Source organism: Procambarus clarkii, chromosome 10, assembly GCF_040958095.1.
Source record: "Procambarus clarkii isolate CNS0578487 chromosome 10, FALCON_Pclarkii_2.0, whole genome shotgun sequence".
Taxonomy (NCBI): domain Eukaryota; kingdom Metazoa; phylum Arthropoda; class Malacostraca; order Decapoda; family Cambaridae; genus Procambarus; species Procambarus clarkii.
Window position 1 is genome coordinate 43,053,293 of NC_091159.1, and position 20,077 is coordinate 43,073,369.

The 20,077-nt window shown below is 43.9% G+C and overlaps 1 protein-coding gene across 1 annotated transcript; it reads left to right on the forward strand.

The window, feature by feature from the left end:
- Positions 1–296: 296 nt before the first annotated feature.
- Positions 297–6,185, forward strand: LOC123745032 (zinc finger protein 883). Its single transcript, XM_069321933.1, has one exon. It carries the CDS (start codon positions 3,435–3,437, stop codon positions 4,770–4,772), a length of 1,338 nt encoding a protein of 445 aa, XP_069178034.1. The 5' UTR covers positions 297–3,434; the 3' UTR covers positions 4,773–6,185.
- The last annotated feature ends 13,892 nt before the right edge of the window (positions 6,186–20,077 follow it).

Genomic DNA, 20,077 nt, shown 5'->3' on the forward strand with positions numbered 1-20,077 from the left:
AGATGGGTGGGAGGGTGTTTGGTCAGATGGGTGGGAGGTGTTTGGCCAGATGGGTGGGAGGTGTTTGGCCAGATGGGTGGGAGGTGTTTGGCCAGATGGGTGGGAGGTGTTTGGCCAGATGGGTGGGAGGTGTTTGCCAAGATGGGTGGGAGGTGTTTGCCAAGATGGGTGGGAGGTGTTTGGCCAGATGGGTGGGAGGTGTTTGCCAAGATGGGTGGGAGGTGTTTGCCAAGATGGGTGGGAGGTGTTTGGTCAGATGGGTGGGAGGTGTTAGGCAAGATTTGTGAGAGGTGTTAGGGTATGCTGGTGGGTAAGATGGGTGAGAGGTGATGGGGCACAGTACTCACCTAATTGTGCCAGTGATGGTTGAGCTTCAGCTCTTTGTCATACCTCTCATCTGTCATTCAACTTGTAATTACCTAAGTGTAGTTACAGGATGAGAGCTATGCTCGTGGTGTCCCGTCTTCCCAGCACTCTTTGTCATATAACGCTTTGAAACTACTGACGGTTTTGCCTCCACCACCTTCTCACCTAACTTGTTCCAACCGTCTACCACTCTATTTGCGAAAGTGAATTTTCTTATATTTCTTTGGCATCTTTGTTTAGTTAGTTTAAATCTATGATCTCTTGTTCTTGAAGTTCCAGGTCTCGGGAAATCTTCCGTAGCAATTTTGTCAATTCCTGTTACTATTTTGTAAGTCGTGATCATATCACCTCTTTTTCTTCTGTCTTCTAGTTTTGGCATATTTAATGCCTTTAACCTCTCCTCGTAGCTCTTGCCCTTCAGTTCTGGGAGCCACTTAGTAGCATGACTTTGCACCTTTTCCAGTTTGTTAATGTGCTTCTTAAGATATGGCACCACACAACCACTGCATATTCTAGCTTTGGCCTAACAAAAGTCATGAACAATTTCTTTAGTATTTCCCCATCCATGTATTTAAAAGCAATTCTGAAGTTAGAAAGCGTAGCATAGGCTCCTCGCACAACGTTCTTTATGTGGCCCTCGGGTAATAGTTTTCTATTTAGAACCACCCCTAGATCTCTTTCTTTTTCAGAATTCTTTAAAGATTTCTCACATAATTTATTGGTTGTGTGTGGTCTATGTTCTCCTATTCCACATTCCATAACATAGCATTTATTCACATTAAATTCCATTTGCCAAGTGGTGCTTCATATACTTATTTTGTCCAGGTCTTTTTGAAGGGAATGACAGTGGTTTAAGTTACTTATCCTTGCTATTATCTTAGCATCATCAGCAAACATGTTCATATAATTCCATATACCATCTGGTAGATCATTTATGTAGACAATGAACATCACCGGTGCAAGAAGAATTGTGCACAGATTCCTGATCCTATTGGGTTCTTATCATATCTACATTTGAAACTGTGTATGGAGTCTGCCTCTACTACATCACTTCTTAATGCATTCCATTTGGTAACTTCTCTGACACTAAAAGCGCTCCTTCTAATATGTCTATGACTCATCTGGATACCCAGTTTCCACCATGCGTCTCCTGGTGTATTTTCCTCCCGTGTTAAATAAACTGTCTTTATTTACTTATCAATTCCATGGAGAACCTTGTACAGGTATGTGGTTGCCTTGAACTATATTTGATCCTATCTAAGTGACAGACATCAATGTGTAGCCATCACTGATATAACCTTCACTCTACCATTAACCCTTAAACTGCGCAACGTGCCTGCAGGCTCATGTCTGGTTTGTGCAACGCACCTCCGGGTATTTGTATTTTTCACGTTCCATTCAAAACTCCCGCGGCTACATGGGGTTCACATCAGCTTCCTCAGGGCTCTTGTAAACAGACACCATCTTTAAAGAAAATCGTGGTCCACTTTCTCGGGTGTGGGAGCCTCAGTAGGGAGTGAGCAACCAAGGCTGGCGCTTGCAGCATGAGCGCACAGCACTGCTGTTCAGCATGTGACCACAGCATCGCCTAATAATGTCAAAATATATATATAACTTGTATTATTTAGCCATGATAGTATTATAGAAGAGCCTGAGTGTGATAATGACTGGGTACAATGCTCAAATATCAGTGATTTAATGCTGTTCACGATGTTCACAGCGCTAGCCACAGCACCACAGCATTATTTCGTCCATCTAGGAATCTTCAAATGATTTCTTAGGTTCCTTTTCAAAATAAAAGTGTGGTCAGTTATTCATTTACAGGAATTAGTGACCAGGATTGTGATAATAGCAAGATTGTGGTTGATGTTCCTTCCTCATTAAGAAAATGTGTGCAGTATGGGAAGAACTGAAAAGTTTTGTTGAAAAAACTCGCCCAGATAAAGCTGTAGCAGGCCGTTACATAAACCTTTTTAATGACAAAAAGATTTCTCACTTCTGACAAGTATTAAAATGTAGGGAAAAACAAGTGTCTTTAGATCGATTCTTAGTAAGACAAGCAAGCAGTGAGCCATAACCAGGTCCTAGTGGTATGCCTGCAAAGCATAGGAGAGAGAGTACCCCAGAAATGTCATCACTGCCTGATGTTATAATGGAAGGGGACTCCCCTTCCAAACACTAACACCTCTCCTCTTTCCCCGCCCTCCTCACCGTCTTCCATACACCAACAAGAGTCCTCAATAAAGGTAAGATATACTTTTATATATAATATAGATATAAGTATTCTGTACAACATATAAGTAGTATTGTATAAAATGTATTTTTAAGTTAATATTTTTGGGTGTGTGGAACAGATTAATTCAATTCACATTATTTCTTATGGGAAAATTTGGCTTGGTTTACGAATTTTCGGTTTATGACCCGTCTCTTGGAACAGATTAAATTCGTAAACGAAGGTACCACTGTACTGGCTTCTAGCAGGTGACATACAGGTCTCAGAGGCCTGGTGTGTTGGTTTAATTCTTGATGGTACCAAAGTTCAGCTTGGGAGTTGTTTAAGGCTGACCAGAAACACATATTTTGATACATTCATTGCTTGATGTTTTTGTAGGAAAACATGAATTTGAGTTACCTTTATTTTGCGTGTAGGTGCTATATTATATTTAGATTTATTAGGGTACTTTCAATTGAAAATCTGCATCCAATAAAGCCTCCATTCAACTCTACATCACTGTCTGCACTCTTGGGGGTCTCTTGAATTAAATTCTTTATCAGTGGTAGTTACTAACTGTAAGAAATTCCTGCTCTTCAGTGGAATCTTTCAATGTAAATGCATGTTAGTTTGCTAGTGTGTATATAATATTACCTCACATGAACTCAAGTTGCTAATATTTGGTATTTTCTTTTACAGATGAATTGCCATTTAAGGAGTTGACTGACACATAATAAATATTTAAACTATATGAGTTCCTTATTTCTAGCATGATTATTTAATTTTTATTATAATTTACTAAAATGAGCAAAGTTACATGACATGCCCAGAAATTTGCTAAGGAAAAGTCATCAACATGTCTTTGCCTCAGCAAGTCACTGTTCCATCAATGTCTGTGGCTGTAACAGTGTCAGTGGCTGTACCTGGTGTTCATGTGTCAGTTCCAACCCTAAATATTGCGGCAAAAGATGATCAGATGAATGTGTTCTTCTGGAATAAATCACAGGAGAATCAGGAAGCAAAACCCCAAGTCTCAGAAGGTAAATATGAATGCAATGTCTGTGGCAAGTCTTATACACAACGTAGTAGCTTTGAATACCACAAGAAAACTCATACTGGCGAGAAACCTTATCACTGCAGCAGTTGCAGTAAAGCATTTCTTAACAAAAGTAGCTTAGTTGTTCACAATCGTATTCACACTGGAGAAAGACCTTTTAGATGTGACGATTGTGGTCGAGGATTCACTCAACGTAGTATGCTGACAGTTCATCGCCGTATTCACACAGGTGAGAGACCTTATGTGTGTTCAGAATGTGGTAAAGCATTTTATCAGAGTGACCATCTTACCAAACATAAACGTATACATACTGGAGAAAAACCATACAGTTGTGGAGAGTGTGGCATGGCTTTCTCAGACAGCAGTGGATTGAGACAACATGTAAAAAGACATACAGAAATGGGGCCTTGGCGGTGTGAACTTTGTGAATTGGTGTATGAAAAGCGTACTCCTTTTGACCTTCATATGATGCAACACCGTGGTGAAAAGCCTTTGGAATGTGATGTTTGTGGTAAGCTTTTCCAATATCGTTCTACACTTGATCTTCATCGGAAAACACATTTTAAAGAAAAAGTTTTCAAATGTGATGCTTGTGGAGAGGAATTTACTGGTAAAGTTCTCTTGCGAAAGCATTTAAAGCATGTACACACAGAGAGATACTTTGCAAAGCGTTTTGGAAGCTGGATGGGTGAGAGTAAAACAGCTAAGTCACATGGAGATTCTAAGCCTCTGCGGTGTGACCAATGTGGTTTGTTGTTCAAAGACAATAGCAAATTTCTTCTACACCAGAAGATACATCGCCCAGAAAAAAATTTCAGATGTGAAATATGTGGTATGGCATTTGCAAAAAGTTATACACTAGAGGTTCACCATCAAATGCATCCACATGTTACCCCCATTGTTAGTAGTGCAATGCTAGCAGAGGTATCATGCCAAGGTGTACCCACAACAAGCACAGGGGTAATGACTCTAACACCTTTGTACCCTGTAACCCATCAGTCATCAGTTGTAGTGCAAGACACATCACTAGTACAGCCAGCCACAATGATTATGCCAAGTACAAGCAAGTTACCAACATATGTAAAACTTCCCATGCGCCCCATTGTCGTTAAGGCCAAGCGGAATAAACAATGGTGATCTTTCCAGTGATTTGTATCTTTTATTTGAGCAGTTGTATACTCAACATGTCATGAATGTATGACATGAATGCTATGAATGTCATGAATGCTTCTGCAATATGTATAAATTGTATTAATGGTTTGCAAATCAGATATATATATATTATTAGTCAAGTTTGTTAATATGAACCAAATTTTAAATGCTCTTCAGAATATCATACTGTGCTGTATGATTAGCCTTATTATTTGAAAAAAAAGTTTATAAGGACTAGTGAGGTAACACACTTCTAATATACAGTACTACGTTACGCACAATGTAGCTCGGTTGAGAGCTAAATGAAGGTCTTTACCTGCAGTTGAGCTATTGTAAGCTGGCCCTCCCTCTTACCATGTTGTAAGTTGGCCCTCACTCCTACCATGTTGCAAGCTGGCCCCTCCCTCCCTCCCTCCCTCCCTCCCTCCCTCCCTCCTACTATGGTGTAAGCTGGCCTTCTCCTACCATGTTGTAAGCTGGTCTTCTCCTACCACTTTATAAGCTGGCCCTCCCTCCTACCATGTTGTAAGTTGGCCCTCCCTCCTACCATGTTGTAAGTTGGCCCTCCCTCCTACCATGTTGTAAGCTGGCCCTCCCTCCTACCATGTTGTAAGTTGGCCCTCCATCCTACCATGTTGTAAGCTGGCCCTCCCTCCTACCATGTTGTAAGTTGGCCCTCCCTCCTACCATGTTGTAAGCTGGCCCTCCCTCCTACCATGTTGTAAGTTGGCCCTCCCTCCTACCATGTTGTAAGTTGGCCCTCCCTCCTACCATGTTGTAAGCTGGCCCTCCCTCCTACCATGTTGTAAGTTGGCCTCCCTCCTATCATGTTGTAAGTTGGCCCTCACTCCTTCCATGTTGCAAGCTGGCCCTCCCTCCTACTATGTTGTAAGCTGGCCTTCTCCCACCATGTTGTAAGCTGGCCTTCTCCTACCATGTTGTTAGCTGGCCTTCTCCTACCATGTTGTAAGCTGGCCTTCTCCCACCATGTTGTAAGCTGGCCTTCTCCCACCATGTTGTAAGCTGACCTTCTCCCATGTTGTAAGCTGGCCTTCTCCCATGTTGTAAGCTGGCCTTCTCCTACCATGTTGTAAGCTGGCCTTCTCCTACCATGTTGTAAGCTGGCCTTCTCCCACCATGTTGTAAGCTGGCCTTCTCCCACCATGTTGTAAGCTGACCTTCTCCCATGTTGTAAGCTGGCCTTCTCCCATGTTGTAAGCTGGCCTTCCCTGCTGCCCTGCCATAAGTTGTCCATAGAGGCAATGAAGGATTTGCCAATCTTATTCTAAATGAAAGAAGTGCAGAGTGGAAGATAATACACAAAGTTGTGAGAGTCAATGTGAGAATTTCTTAGTATGTTAAATGAACAACGAAAAAAAATAAAAGGTTTTAAAAGGTGGCCACAGGTATTAACAACAGTATTGCCCCATAGTTTATGCCTGCAGTTAAAATCAATATAAAGTATTACTGGTGCAGATAGAAGAACATTAAGGAATTTAAAATAATTTGGGATTTATGGTGGGAGATAATGTGAACAATTAGTAATGTTTTATTTTTAGTATTGTATTGTTCTGCTTATTTATTAATATTCAAGCTGCAGTGGAATGAATATTGCACATAAAAGTCAGGGAAAGGAAGAAGGGCAACATTGGGATCAATGATTGCTTCAGGGAAGTTCATCAGAGCAGGTCAGGAATGAGAACATGAATCCAGGTCTAGTGTAGCAGCAACCAAGGGACCACAAGTGAGGTTCCTTCAGATTTAAACGAAGGGGGCAAGATGTATAGAAGAGCAAGACTCCTGAAGCTGGTCAGCCAATATATGAATCATAGAGAGTGAAGGTGCAATGGTCATGACATATTGCCAGAGCTCTACCTGTTGCAACACAGAAGCCCTGCCTTGTAAAAATTCCGAAGCCTCACTATTACATGCATTGCCATTCATACTTATAAAGAAAAAGGAACAAATGTTTTGTGCTACATTTTGGTAGAAAAGAAACCTAACAAGCAATGTAAACTAATCTCAAGCTTATGGCCAAATGAGAGGCTTCAAAAGCTGTGTGTCAGCTTTACCTATAAAAAGAGCATTCAAGACTCCCATCCATGACAAGGCTGTGTTCAGCGGGAAAGTTAATGTAGTGAAAAAAGTTAGAGTTATTGCTGTAAAGAAAGTTACTCATCCATTCATTATCATTCACTTTATGTAATTGTTTACTAGTACCATAGATAAACAAGCACTACTATACTCCAGCAGTCATCCACAGCAGCAACCCAACACTTCATAAGATCAAATGTGCAGTGCTTCACCTAGATTCCCGCAGCACAAATATATTCACTCCGTAAAACGGCTTCCATACAGCCTTGTCTCTTACCGTATCATGTGTGATGTTCTCACTTAATTCTTATGTAACACCCACATTAGAGTTAATGTGGCAACTACTTAAGTTATCCTCAATTAATCCCACATTCCAAGAAATTCTATTGCAATCACTTACAGGTGCGCACTTATCCAACATGACCCCTCCACAAATCTATTTGCTACTAATGACATCTGTAATTACATTAATACATATTGCCACAGGGTTTCCAGAAATCACTTAGGGCAGTCAAAATTAACAAGCAAGCTTCTCATCAGACCAAGTGATCATCATCCTGCCAAATAAGGAAGCAAACTGGTTCCAGAACAAGGTTAGGTGGACACAGGTATAACACATTCGAAAACACAGCTTAGTCAGTGAGTTCCATCTCTCACACCAGACACTACAAGCCTTGCTACAGAGTAGACAGCCATTCCCGTCTTAATTTCAGCTCCCTGCTCCCACCTGTGCTTGAGCACTCCAATCTCTCCCTCTTAGCTCTACACTCCTGGCTTCACTCAAGCTTTCAGCTTACAGTTCCAGGCTTCACACTAGCTCTCTGCTTCTGGCTACCTTCAGCATTATGTCCTACCTGTTTCTTCCAGCAGCACATAACAAGTATCCTTGTTTCAATCTTTCATGACACCATCCTATCATTTTTTAACATCTAGCTGCTGGAACCAAACTATATTAAACATCAAAAAGCAAAAGGAGAGACATTTGCATATTTTCAATCTAGGGGAGACTGTCCCTTGGTCCGGAGATTTTGTGAAAAGTAATTTCACCGGTAAGCATAGTTCTTCTGCCAGTTCCTTTATAACTATGGATGAGATCCCATCCACATCTGGGGCTTTTGAGTCTTAGTTTGTCACGGTTCTTCCTCATTATGTTGCATGTTATGAGTATATCTCTACAGTCACTTTCTTCACCCCCACCTTCAAACATTTGTGTGGGTGATGAGATGTCCTCTAACCCTTCTATTCTGAACACTCATGTAAAATATTAATTCAGAGTGTTTGCTGCCCTTTTATCATCCATTATAACATGGTTAGTCTCACCCTTCAGGTAAGCCTGTTGTCTCGGACCGTCTCTTTTTGGCTGGTTGGGTGCATTATTGTTCGATTGACCTTACCTACTCACCAAAATAGTTCTTCCAGCTTTATATGCCTGGTTGTATCTATGATTCTCCCTTCTTTACTCGTTATCCACAGTCTGGTGCCTTGAAATCCGTCGGCCTTGTTTTCATACTTCGGCCCTTTTTGGAGCTTTTACTGTTACAGTAGTTTCATTTGTGCTGCATTCCACTTAGGAGTTTTATTCATATTGTTCCTGCTTCAATTAGGTTTTACCTACTCTGGGTGCTGATCATCCCCCTTTTGGTCTCTCTCTCTTGCCCTTTCCAATGGTGTCGGGTTTTCAAGGGGTGCCTATACAACTATATAGGGATTACCAGTATAGCATTCCCCAGTACCTGGGCATACCTGCAGGGAATGCTCACCCTGCAGACACTGGAAAACCCGTGCAGGTTCAGTGGTACTATTGATACCGCAAAGATTAATTTCTGGGTGAAATTAAAACCTGACACCCTTTCCCAGGGTGTTGGGTTGGGACCCCCCCAAATGAGGTGGGTCACACTAGATGCTGCTAGTTTCATGAATTTTTTATAGTTTGTTTATATTGTTGGGAAAATTCTTTTGGCTGTTTTGAGGCTGCAGTCTTGTTTCTAACCAAGCAGTGGTCTCTTTTGGTTCTCTAACTTTGTGTGCCTTTTCTTACTGGTAGCAAACATAAATGAATTTACATTAAATTTTTCATGTGTGCCACTGCTCCCTGCATCTCTGCAGGGGCCCAAGTTCTGGCTCATGGTCCCCAGAAAGCCAAATAGCACTCTGCAAATGATGGCACCTTGTAGTCTGGCACTGTATCAGATATAGTAACTTCAGGGAGCCACCAGGGCTCACCCAGAAATTGGCATTTCATTCCATTCAATGCTGGTTTTCTGGGGGGTGCCCCTTTGGCTCCCCGGAGCTAACCGGGCTAATATAAATGTATTAGAACTTGGCATCAGTCAATGTGTGTGGAGTTCTAGGCCTACTGGGGACCACCAGCCAGAACCTGGCCCCTTCAGAAAGACATAAGGAGCAATGGCCTATAGAAACCCCGTATGGTTGGAAACATTCTATGTCTGCTATCAACCGGGTCAGGCACCCAGAAAGGTAAGCACCCCAAAACAAACCCCCTATTCTGGTTAAAATATTGCTACTAAAAGCCAAATTAGTAGACAGAACTCCTCAAATGTTCACAACATGGTTAATTTTTAGCGAAGTTGCTGTCTACTCACAGGCTCAAGATGATCGCATGTTTGCAGCTCTTCTTGCTTTCTTTGCAAATATGTCATGGTTAAATATTTAGCCACATGAGTATTGGCAGTCTAATAGGGTAATAGAGCCTTGGCAGTATTGTGTTTGGTTAATGTTCCTAGGCTGTGCCAGGCTTGTGTTGTGTTAGGCCAAGTAACTCGACTCTTTGGGGTTATTGAATGCTCCTTCCCCTCTTTCCCTGGCAAGTCCTGTTTTTGTTGTGCTCTGTGATAAGATAGCTCTGGGAATAACCAAGAGAGGAGCTCTCACAGAATTCCAGTGTTGAATGTAATGAAATGTCTTTCTGGTGGGTCCCCTTAGTGGCTCCCTATTCTCACCCTTCCCTATTTAGGGGCTTTTGGTATTGTCTTTAGGTGGTAAAGTTTGAAGTTGCTTGCTGGTTGGACCCTGCTGGTGCTTCCATCTGGTGGTGGAAAGGTGTAGCTGTCTAATGATTATGTACGTGATAAACAGGATTGGCAATGTTTCTCCATGCAGTTGCTTGTTTTGGGGCTTTACCACTCTGGGGGTATCCCTGTTGGCCTGGGTTCATCTAGTATTCCCAGGCTCACTTTGTCACTCATGAGTGAATTAGATTCTGCTTTCTTGTCAGGTAGGCACTTATGACTCTCTGGGGCCTGGTGGCATGATAGGCTTGGAGCTACAGTACCTAGACAGTTAGTTTATAAAGTGACCTGCCAGAAAGATGTCTCAATACATTCAACTCTGGCTTTTTTACATGGAAGGGTGGAGAGCTTTAGGATGAAAATGAAGTGGGATCACTAGCCATCTCTGTGTACATGACCAGTGCTGATACCTGGTGCCCAGGCACTCACCCACACATGGTAATCAGATGTAGCAGAGCAATACTTAATGTTATCTTTAATTTCAAGTATTGCTTAAAGAAAATGTTTGAGTGCATCTTCATTCATGGCTGGATTGAGAACTCTACAGTTTCTACCTTAATCCAGGCATGGCCTTGCAGGAGCAACTAGAAAGGATTCCCAATATGTCAGAGAGGAGGAGGCCACTCTGATCCAAAATAGAGATGACTGTGTTCCAAGAAGAGCAGGATATAGTTCACAGGAGTGACAGTGGCTTGCTCAGAACAAATCATTACAGCTATACAGTACTCAATATATTTTTTTTTGTTTAGGTACATTTTCCTGACATCTTAGTATGGTAGTATGAGCTTTATTTTATTTTATCTAAATGCAAGACTGTTTTGATTAAATAAAACTACAACAAAAGATGATTGAACTGAGCAGCATTTAATTAAAGGAAAGTTAGATACATAAATTATCCCAAAGTGCCACACACCTGTCAAAAGGTACTGGTGTCAATGACAAAATATGCAACATAATAGAATGTTTAATTGCAGGTACAGTACTGTATTTGTTAATGGTTATTTCCGTGGAGCCTCTGGGAGCCCCAGAGGCTCCCTGAAGCTGTCCCACTGATACAGTGCTATCCTATTTGGGGTCATCAGTCAGAGTTCTTGTTGCCTACTGGGGTCCATAGCCAGAACCTGCCCCCCTCCCCCTCAGAGAGGTGCAGGGAGCAATGGCCTATAAACACTTTACATTTAAAGAATGTCAAACTTGCCATCGACCAGTGATAGCACCCAGAAAGGTAGGCAAACCAAAACAGACCACTGTCTTGTTAAAAATTGCAATCTACGTCCTCAAAAGAGCAAAAGAATTCCCCAAAAGAATTTCCAAAAAGAAAATAAACAAGCAACACTTTGTATAACTATCCCCCTTGTTAGCCCCACCCCCTTTGTTAGCCCTTCCCCTTGTGAATGGGGAAGGGGAAGCCGGCAACCCACCAATTTAGTTTTTGACTGATGTGCTGGCAGTTGGACGTCACCTCAGGCTGCGGTTTCTTTTCTGTGATTTTTGCCTTTAACGGGTGTTCCTACACCTGTGTGTGTGTGCTCTGGCCTGGAGTCTTGGGTACCGGAGCTGCATGCATCTAGGGACACATTTCCTAGGCACTCCATGAGTACTGTCCCTTACGTGGTCAGGGTTTTCTTCCCGGGGGCATTAGGGAATCATTCCTCATTAGAAGGCTTCCTTGCTTGTGGTTGCCCTTGCCCTTGAGGTGTGTCGGGGGTCTTGGGCTTTCCGCCTTGCCCCTGATAGGGAAGCGTTTCTTTGCTGGTGGGACACACTACGGCTAATACAGCCTGCATAAGCTATCACGCAGCAGCTGATGCTTCTCTCCGGCTGTTAGTTTACTAGTTGTGGGATTTTGGAGGGTTTTGTGTGTCTAATTCCAGTGTTTTTGCCTGTTGCTGCAGTGGAGGTCTGCTTAGCTCCACATTAGGCTTGGCCTAGAGTGTGGTGGTAGTCCTCTATTGCCCATGAGGTCTCATGGCTGCTACTTGCAGTTAGTTTAGCTGCTTGCGACAAGGTTTACCAACTTAGCTGCCTCCAGTGCCTAGGCTTCCCATAGGGCTTATTCACTCTACAGGCCCTGGAAAACCCATGGGCTCGGTCATACCCCGGATACTTTTTCCGAGCCCACTCTCGCCTTGTGCAAATTGAAGGTTGTTCATCGCTCCTGCCTCAGGGTGTCGATTATCCATACTGCCTTCGCCATACTGCCTGTTGGGTCGCAGACACCAATGACCTGGAGTCTTGCGGCACTCGTTCCCTGCTTGTGCTCCAGTTTACTCATCCCTTATCTGATGATCTCAGGGATCAAGCAGCAGCTTTGTTGCATGATTGGTTTCTTTATTGTAATGGGGCCAGGTTGGTTGCCCTGATGGAGTCCCCAGAGCTGCCCCACTTGGGGTTTAGGGACTCTGATTTGGGGACATTGGTCGCTTCGACCTTGGTTCCGTCCGCGCCTCCTCTTCCTTCCCAGGTAGCATGATTCGCCCTGCTCCTTCCCCCCCCCCCCCCTGCTTCCTGCTCCCAAACGTCTGAGGGGTTTCGAAGTCGGGGGTGGAGTTTAGCTTGGGATGAGGTTTGGGTGGGCATCAGAAGGGGTTGCCCCTTCTGATGCGGGCACAGAGGTGGTTGAGCCCCTCTTTCCTGCTGAGGCTTCTGAGTCAACCCAGCAGACTCCCTTCTTTGAAGCCTTTCCCCTGGACTCTGCCTTTCCTTTTGGAGTGGTGGGCATGAATGAGGGCTCTGCCCCTGTTGCCTTTGTTGCGGGTTCCTGGGGCTCGGGGGGAGTCCGCATGGAACTCTTGGGGTTCCGTTTGATCCTGCTTGCACCCTTGTGCCCTCTGTGCAGATGCTTCTTCTGCAGGTGAAGAGGTTCTTGTACCTTCCTTCTCATTATGAATTTGAGTTGGGTGCCCCCCATCCTCCTTGGGTTCGTTTCCGGGTGCCTTTGAGTTCTGCGGATTCATCTTTCCAGAGCTTTTCTTCCTTTCGGATTTCCCCTGCAGAGGTTTGGGAGGCTCTTGATGCTTACTTTGTACGGGACCCTATTTATATACCTCAGTGATGGATCTGGCTTTATTTGAGTTCGGCTCTTCTTCCTCATATTGGGTGCGTTATGAGTTCCGGAGTCTTCCTGGCTGGCAGACTGTTTCTTCTTCTCTCTTGGAGCGTGGCGCAGCTTTTGTCGTACCCGCATGCTTGAGTGAACATAAGAACATAAGAATGAAGGTAACTGGAGAAGGCCTATTGGCCCATATGAGGCAGCTCCTATATATAACCACCCAATCCCACTTGTATACATGTCCAACACACGTTTGACACAATCGAGGGACCCCACCTCCACCACGTTACGCGGTAATTGGTTCCACAAATCAACAACCCTGTTACCGAACCAGTACTTACCCAAGGCGTCTCTAAATCTAAACTTATCCAATTTATACCCATTGTTTCGTGTTCTGTCTTGTTTTGATACTTTTAATACCCTATTAATATCCCCTTTGTTATGTCCCTTCATCCACTTGCAAACCTCTTATCATGTCACCCCTAACTCTTTGCCTTTCCAGTGAATGCAATTTAAGCTTTTTTAATCTCTCTTCATGACAGGTTTCTAATTTTGGAAATTAACTTTGTCATCCTACGCTGGACACGTTCAAGTGAATTTATATCCATTCTGTAGTACGGCGACCAAAACTGTACTGCATAGTCTAAATGGGGCCTAACCAGAGCAAGATATAGCTGAAGAACAACACCAGGTGTCTTGTTACTAACGCTTCGATTAATAAATCCCAGTGTCCTATTTGCCTTATTACGAACATTCATGCATTGATTCTTTGGTTTTAAATTCTTACTAATCATAACTCCCAGATCCCTTTCGCAATCCGACTTCGCAATCTCAACACCATCTAGCTTGTATCTTGTAACTCTATCATCATTACCTAATCTCAAAACTTTACATTTATCAGCATTAAACTGCATCTGCCAATCTTTTGACCATTTCAAAACCCTATTTAGATCGACTTGAAATGACAGTGAATCTTCTTCTGTGTTTATTTCCCTACCAATTTTTTGTAGCATCAGCAAATTTGCAAATGTTGCTACTCAAACCTGAATCTGAATCATTTATATATATTATAAACAACATACGGTCTCAGGGCAAAGTCATGAGGCACTCCACTTACAACATTTCCCAGTCTGACTTAACCCCCATTTATACTAACTCTGTTTTTTTTGGTACAGCCATGCCCTAATCCAACTTAATATAGAACCCCAATACCATGGGCCTCTATGTTTTTAATCAGTCTTTCATGTGGCACTGTATCAAAAGCTTTGCTAAAGGTCAAGGTACACAACATCACAATCCTTACCACTATCAACTGCCTCAACTATGCTGGAATAAAAAGATAGCAATTTGTTCAACATGAATGGTCTATTTGTAAAACCATGTTGAGATCATTTATTAATTTATGTTTTCCAGATGCAGACGAATTGTATTTGCAATTATCGATTCAAGGTAACTTTCCCACAATAGACGTTAGGCTAATTGGTCGATAGTTTGACGCAAATAATCTATCTCCTTTCTTAAAAACTGGTACCACATTAGCAGCCTTCATAACTCTGGCACTCTGCCTGAATCTATTGATTTATTAAATATGGTAGACAGTGGCTCGCAAAGCTCCTTTTTGCATTCTTTAAGCACCCTAGCAAACACTTCATCCGACCCTGGGGATTTGTTTGGTTGAGTTTTACTTTTTGTTTAATTACATCCTCCCTGGTAACTGCTAAACTAGTCAACCTGTCCTCGTCCCACCCACAATAGACTTGTTCAACTGAAGGCATATTATTAAGTTTCCTCTTTAGTAAATACAGAGATAAAATATTTATTATAAATACGTCATTATCCGTTATCTGACCTGTCTCAGTTTTTAATGGATCTATCCTTTTCTAATCTTTTATTCGATGTAACTGAAAAAACCTTTTAGGATTTGTCTTTGCTTGCCCTGCTATGCGAACTTCTAGTTTCTTTTTGCCCCCTTATCTCTTTTTTAACATTTCTAACCAGTTGTACGAATTCTTGTTTTAAACTAACTTCCCCATTCTTAATTCCTTTTGTACTATGCTCTTTTTCTAACTATAAGGTTCTTCAGATCCTTTGTTATCCATTTTGGGTCATTAGTATTCAATCTATTCAATTTGTATGGTATACTATGTTCTTGTGCTTTACTTAGAATATTTTTAAATATGTTATATTTTGAATCCACATTGAAATCCCTTTTTACGTCACCTATCGCTGGGTTCACGTCTCGCTCCATGACGGGCCCACCCCCCATTCCCAAGACTTTCCAATCTATTTGATCCAAAAAATTTCTTAGGCTATTAAAATCAGCGTTTCGAAAATCTGGCACTTTAACAGAATTTTCCCGTACAGATCTATTCCCTTCTATGCTAAATCTGATTTCTTTGTGATCACTGTTCACTAGCTCACTCCCTATTTTGATATCATTAACTTGTGTTTCCCTGATTTAGATTTCCCACTAAATCTAAAATATTTTCCCGTGTTGGTTCCTTAATGCATTGCGTAAGAAAGCAATCGTCAATTAAATCTAGAAAATCTTCTGCTTCATTATTCCCTGTTCTGTTAAACCAATTTATTCCACTAAAATTAGTCACCCATGACAAATACTGCTAGACCTAGATGCTCTAGATATTTCATCCCATAGGTGCTTTGCTTCCAACCTGTCTAAGTTTGGTGGCCTGTATATAACTCCTATTATAAGATTATTTGCTTTTTCGTTTAATTCTATCCAAATAGTTTCTGTGTGTGGCTCAGTTTTGATTCCCTCTTTGAGACAACATGTCAAATTTTTCCTAACATATATGGCTACTCCCCCCTCCTCGTCTAATATATCTGTGTGGAATAGTTTAAAACCATTTATTTGGTTCTAGTAGTTCTCTATTTTCTACATTCATCCACATTTTGGTAAGTGCAATAATATCTATTTTTTCTGTGCAGACAAGAGCATTTAAATTGTTTATTTTGTTTCTTAGACTTCTATTGTTAGTATAATATACACTAAGTGTATTGTTATTTTGAGGCCCTTCTCTTTTCCTGATCATTTTGCCAATTTGTTTCCCCCACAAATACGTACTTTTATTACCTCCTTTCTCCATATCGATTCCCATACCACTATCTACTAACAGTTTAAACTCAAACCCAAACAAACACCTCCAACCACTGGTTCCAATGAATTCGCAACAACATCAACCCCAGCCCTCGATAGATGCACCCCATCCCGAGCATATATTTCATCTCTTCCATAGAAGTGCCCCCAGTTGTCTATGAAAGATATTGCATTTGATTTGCAATATTTTTCAAGGCGGCAATTAACACCAAGTGCCCTCGACAACCATTCATTTCCAACTCCCTTTCTTGGAAGAATGCCACACGTGATCGGGATTCCTCCCTTGCTCCTAACTAATTCTATGGCTGTTTTAAACCTCTGAATCAGTTCCTCACTCCTAACTCATCCAACATCATTTCCACCTGCACTAACACAAATAATGGGTTTGTTCCCATTCCCAGCCATAATATCATTCATGTTGTTTATAATATCGCCAATTCCAGCTCCCGGATAGCAAACCCTTAACCTGTTTCCCCCCTATCTCTGGCACAAAAAGTCCTATCTAAATTCATCACCTGGGAATCTCCTACAACAAACATTCACTTAGGTACTGCCTTTACTTTCCGAGCATTTTCTGAGCACAACGAACCTGCACTTTGTTGCTCTTCGTTGATTTCCCTTTCGAACGAACTGCAGGCTCACCACAGCACTCGTCCTCCAACATGGCAAATGAATTAGAAGTGCTTAGGATATCCGTAGGTGGCTTTGTCAAGGTCTTCTTGAGACCCCTGTCCTTTATGACTTTCCAAGTGGAGGTCTTTTTAATACTCGTCTCCTCCTTTGTTACTTCCTGATGTTTCAGCTGCGTACCTCCTCCCGTAAAGAGTCCAACTCTGTCTTCAGAGCTCCAACTAGACTCATCAGTTCCTTTACTACACCTTCCATATTGCTATGATAATATTACTACAATCAGAGCTCTAGCTAACACACCCTCTCACTCAAGGTGTGGCAGGAGGTTACCATGGTGTTGGAGGTGTTCTTGGGAAGCTCGCTTGAGTTTCACAATGAGTGCTTCTTTGTCCTTGCATTTCCTCATGATGCTAGTCTGGTGCAGCTGCACGCTCTGGTTCTCACTCTTTCGGCTGCTTTGGTGGCCGATGACTTTCGGACTCGTGGTCATTTGGCCTCTGTCTTGTGTTTCTTTAGTCTTCCGGAGCTGCCTACGGATTGGCTTTCAGAGGATGTAGGAGCGCAAGAGGGGGCGGCCCCCTTGGCTAGGGTTTTGGTTTCAGCTGCTTCAGCATCATCTGCCTTGCTGAAGCTGTTTGTTTTGATACTCCGGGAGGCGGTTTCCCTGTTTTTCACCCCTCATCTCGTGTGTCGACAGGCTGTGCTGGCTCTTTTGTTGGATTCAGCTTGGTCCCAGGCTCTTAAAGTATTTTTTGCCTTTTCATCCTTTGTTGTTCCCGGAGGACTGTTTTTCTCAGTTTTTGTTGGCAGCTTCGGCTAGTTGCCGACCAATTACCGGACTTGTTGGTTCTCCGGGGTGGGGGGTCATTCTTGCCTGCACTTCCAGGAAAAGTCATGCCAGGGCTCAGTAAATGTTTGGTTGAGATAGGCCTCTGGTGCTAGTTTTTGAGTCGGTGGGCTCCACGATGCCTTCTTCGTTTGGTTGGCATGGTGTTCGCTCTGCACTGGCGGCTGCCAGTGTGTAATGCTCCTTGGGGGCGGTCCCCCTGGTCCATTTGTAGTCTTGTGCTCCTGCTTGCTGTCCTCACGAATTTTGCTGGACGCCATTTCCTTTTCCTTTTGTTTCGTTTTTCTCCCCCCCCCCCCTCGTCTCCTTTCTCGTTGTCATTTCTCTGCTGACCTTGTGCCTGTTTTGATCATTCTTTTGCCCTTCTTTGTTTTGAGCCCGGTTGTTTGAGGAGGCATACTCTTGCACCCATAGAACTGTAGTACCCAACGTCTCGAGCGAGGGGAACTTTTATTGTCAATCCCCCTTTTGTCACTGAAACCGATCTCGACGGACTGACGATTCTTAAAGTGGCGTTTGTGGGGCATATACTCACGATGCACCCCTAGGGAGCCTCGGCTTGATCGGCGATAGCTTCTTGTGGGTGTCCTGCCTCTTAATTGTGGCTCCATGGTGGGTGTGGGGGCACATTCGTGAATGAACGTGTTTCTTTTCGTATCTATGTTGATAAATGTCCCTCTTGTACCCTCTCAGGCTCGAGGGGTGGGCGACCAAGCCCCAGAGTCAGACTGTATTGGAAGGCCGGGCTCTGTAGCCCCCGCTGCGTTGGGGCCCCGACCTTGCTCCTCCTTTGACCCTCCTGACTACTCCCCTCGGCTCTCCCTCCTTCCTCTGTGGTTGGGTCGAGCCCCATGCCCCCCAGTGGTAACCACCTCGTCCCCTGGCATGGCTCAGTCTCTAGTTGTGACTACTGTGCCTTTTAACCCCTCTTTCTCTGGGGGTTCTCAACGCTGTCCTCAACACGGCCGCACTCGCTCGATTCCTTCCCGTGCTGATGCGTATCAGGCCTTGTTTGGTCCTGCTTTGTGTGCCAAATACTTTGATCTCCTCCCTCTTGATTCTGCGCCTCCTTACGACTTCTCCCTTCATAGGCACCTTGTTGATTAAGTAGATGCCTCTGTTACTTTCCATCCCACCCATCTTGGTGCACGTGTCGTTGCTGCTGCTCCTCAGGATGCAGCCTCCTGCTTGCCGCCTTGTCCTGCCTTGGCGAGACCCCTTTTTCGCGTCTCCAAGAACGCTCGGTTGAATGCCATTGTTGACACTATTCTCCTCCCACACCCGTGTTGCCTACCGGTGTTCGGAATCTCCCAGGACTGCCACGAGGATATTTGTCATATCCTCGATGCCCAGGGCTATTCTGTCCTCCAAGTAGACTTGTTTACTCGTCCCCCTCATGGTCGTCGCTGTCATCCCCTTCGGGTTGTGAAGATTACCTTTGATGGTAGGACCCTTCCGCCGTCTGTCATTGTTGCTGGTGCCAGGTGCTCCATCCAAAAGTACATTCCCTCTCCTCGACTCTGTAATAAGTGCTGGAGGTTTGGGCATGGTGCCCTCTGCTGCTCTGGAACTGTCTCTCTCTGTCCTTTGTGTGGGGGTGAAGGTCACTCTAATTCGGAGTGCACTTCTTCCCAGGCTTGCTGCCTCAATTGCGGTGAGGCCCACCCTACCTTCTCCTGTGTGTGTATACATTACAAGCTTGAGGCAGCCGTCCTCAATTTGAAGCACCGGGAGCGTTTATCTTTTCCTGAGGCGAGGCGCCAGGTTCGCCGGCTCCCGCCTTATGCTAACGTCTCTTATGCTCACATGTTGCGCTCTTCCTCTCCTTGTCCTTCCCACCTTCCTCAGACTCGAAACCGTTTCCAGGTCTTGGACCCTCATACCCCCACAGCTCCCTCCTCTGTTCCATTGGGTTTCTGTCCCGAAGGGTCCCCCTCCTGGTCCTCTGTCTGGGATTCCCCTTCTTCCTGCCCGGTCTGTCATGTCTCCTATGTCTTCTTCCTCGTCTCCCTCCGATCCTTCTCCTCCGTCTATTGGCTCTCCACGCCGCCTGTCGGTATGGCTGATGTCCATCGCTCTCCCAACAGCCGTCGTGTATGCTCTCGTTCAGCTTCTCCTGTTGAGACACTGGAATCCATTGCCCAGTATGTAGTTGCTGGGACACCTGTCTCTTTGAGTCAGAAGCGTAAGCCTGGCTCCTCTCCTTTCTCCTCCCCAGCGAGTAAAAGGGCTTCGCTTTCTTCCTCGCCCCCTACTTCCAACTCTCTTGCTCCATCCCGTCCCGTTTCGGTGGTTACGCCCCCCTATTCCTGCTATGGAGGTCTCTTGGCCCCCGTTTGCAGATGGGGGGTGCAGATGCACCATAGCGTGCGAGATGCTGCCGCCAGGGGAAGCTGTCCGCTCTTGTGACTTTTACCCAGTTATCCATTCCTCCATCCTTACTCGTTGGTAGGCTTGATGGTCGTCTGTTACTGGTAAAAAACTACGTATTCTTAAAAGTTGTGTGTCCTCGTGACTGTC

Excerpts from the sequence above, each read along its gene's own strand:
- LOC123745032 (XM_069321933.1), top strand. The coding sequence starts at position 3,435 with ATGTCTTTGCCTCAGCAAGTCACTGTTCCATCAATGTCTGTGGCTGTA.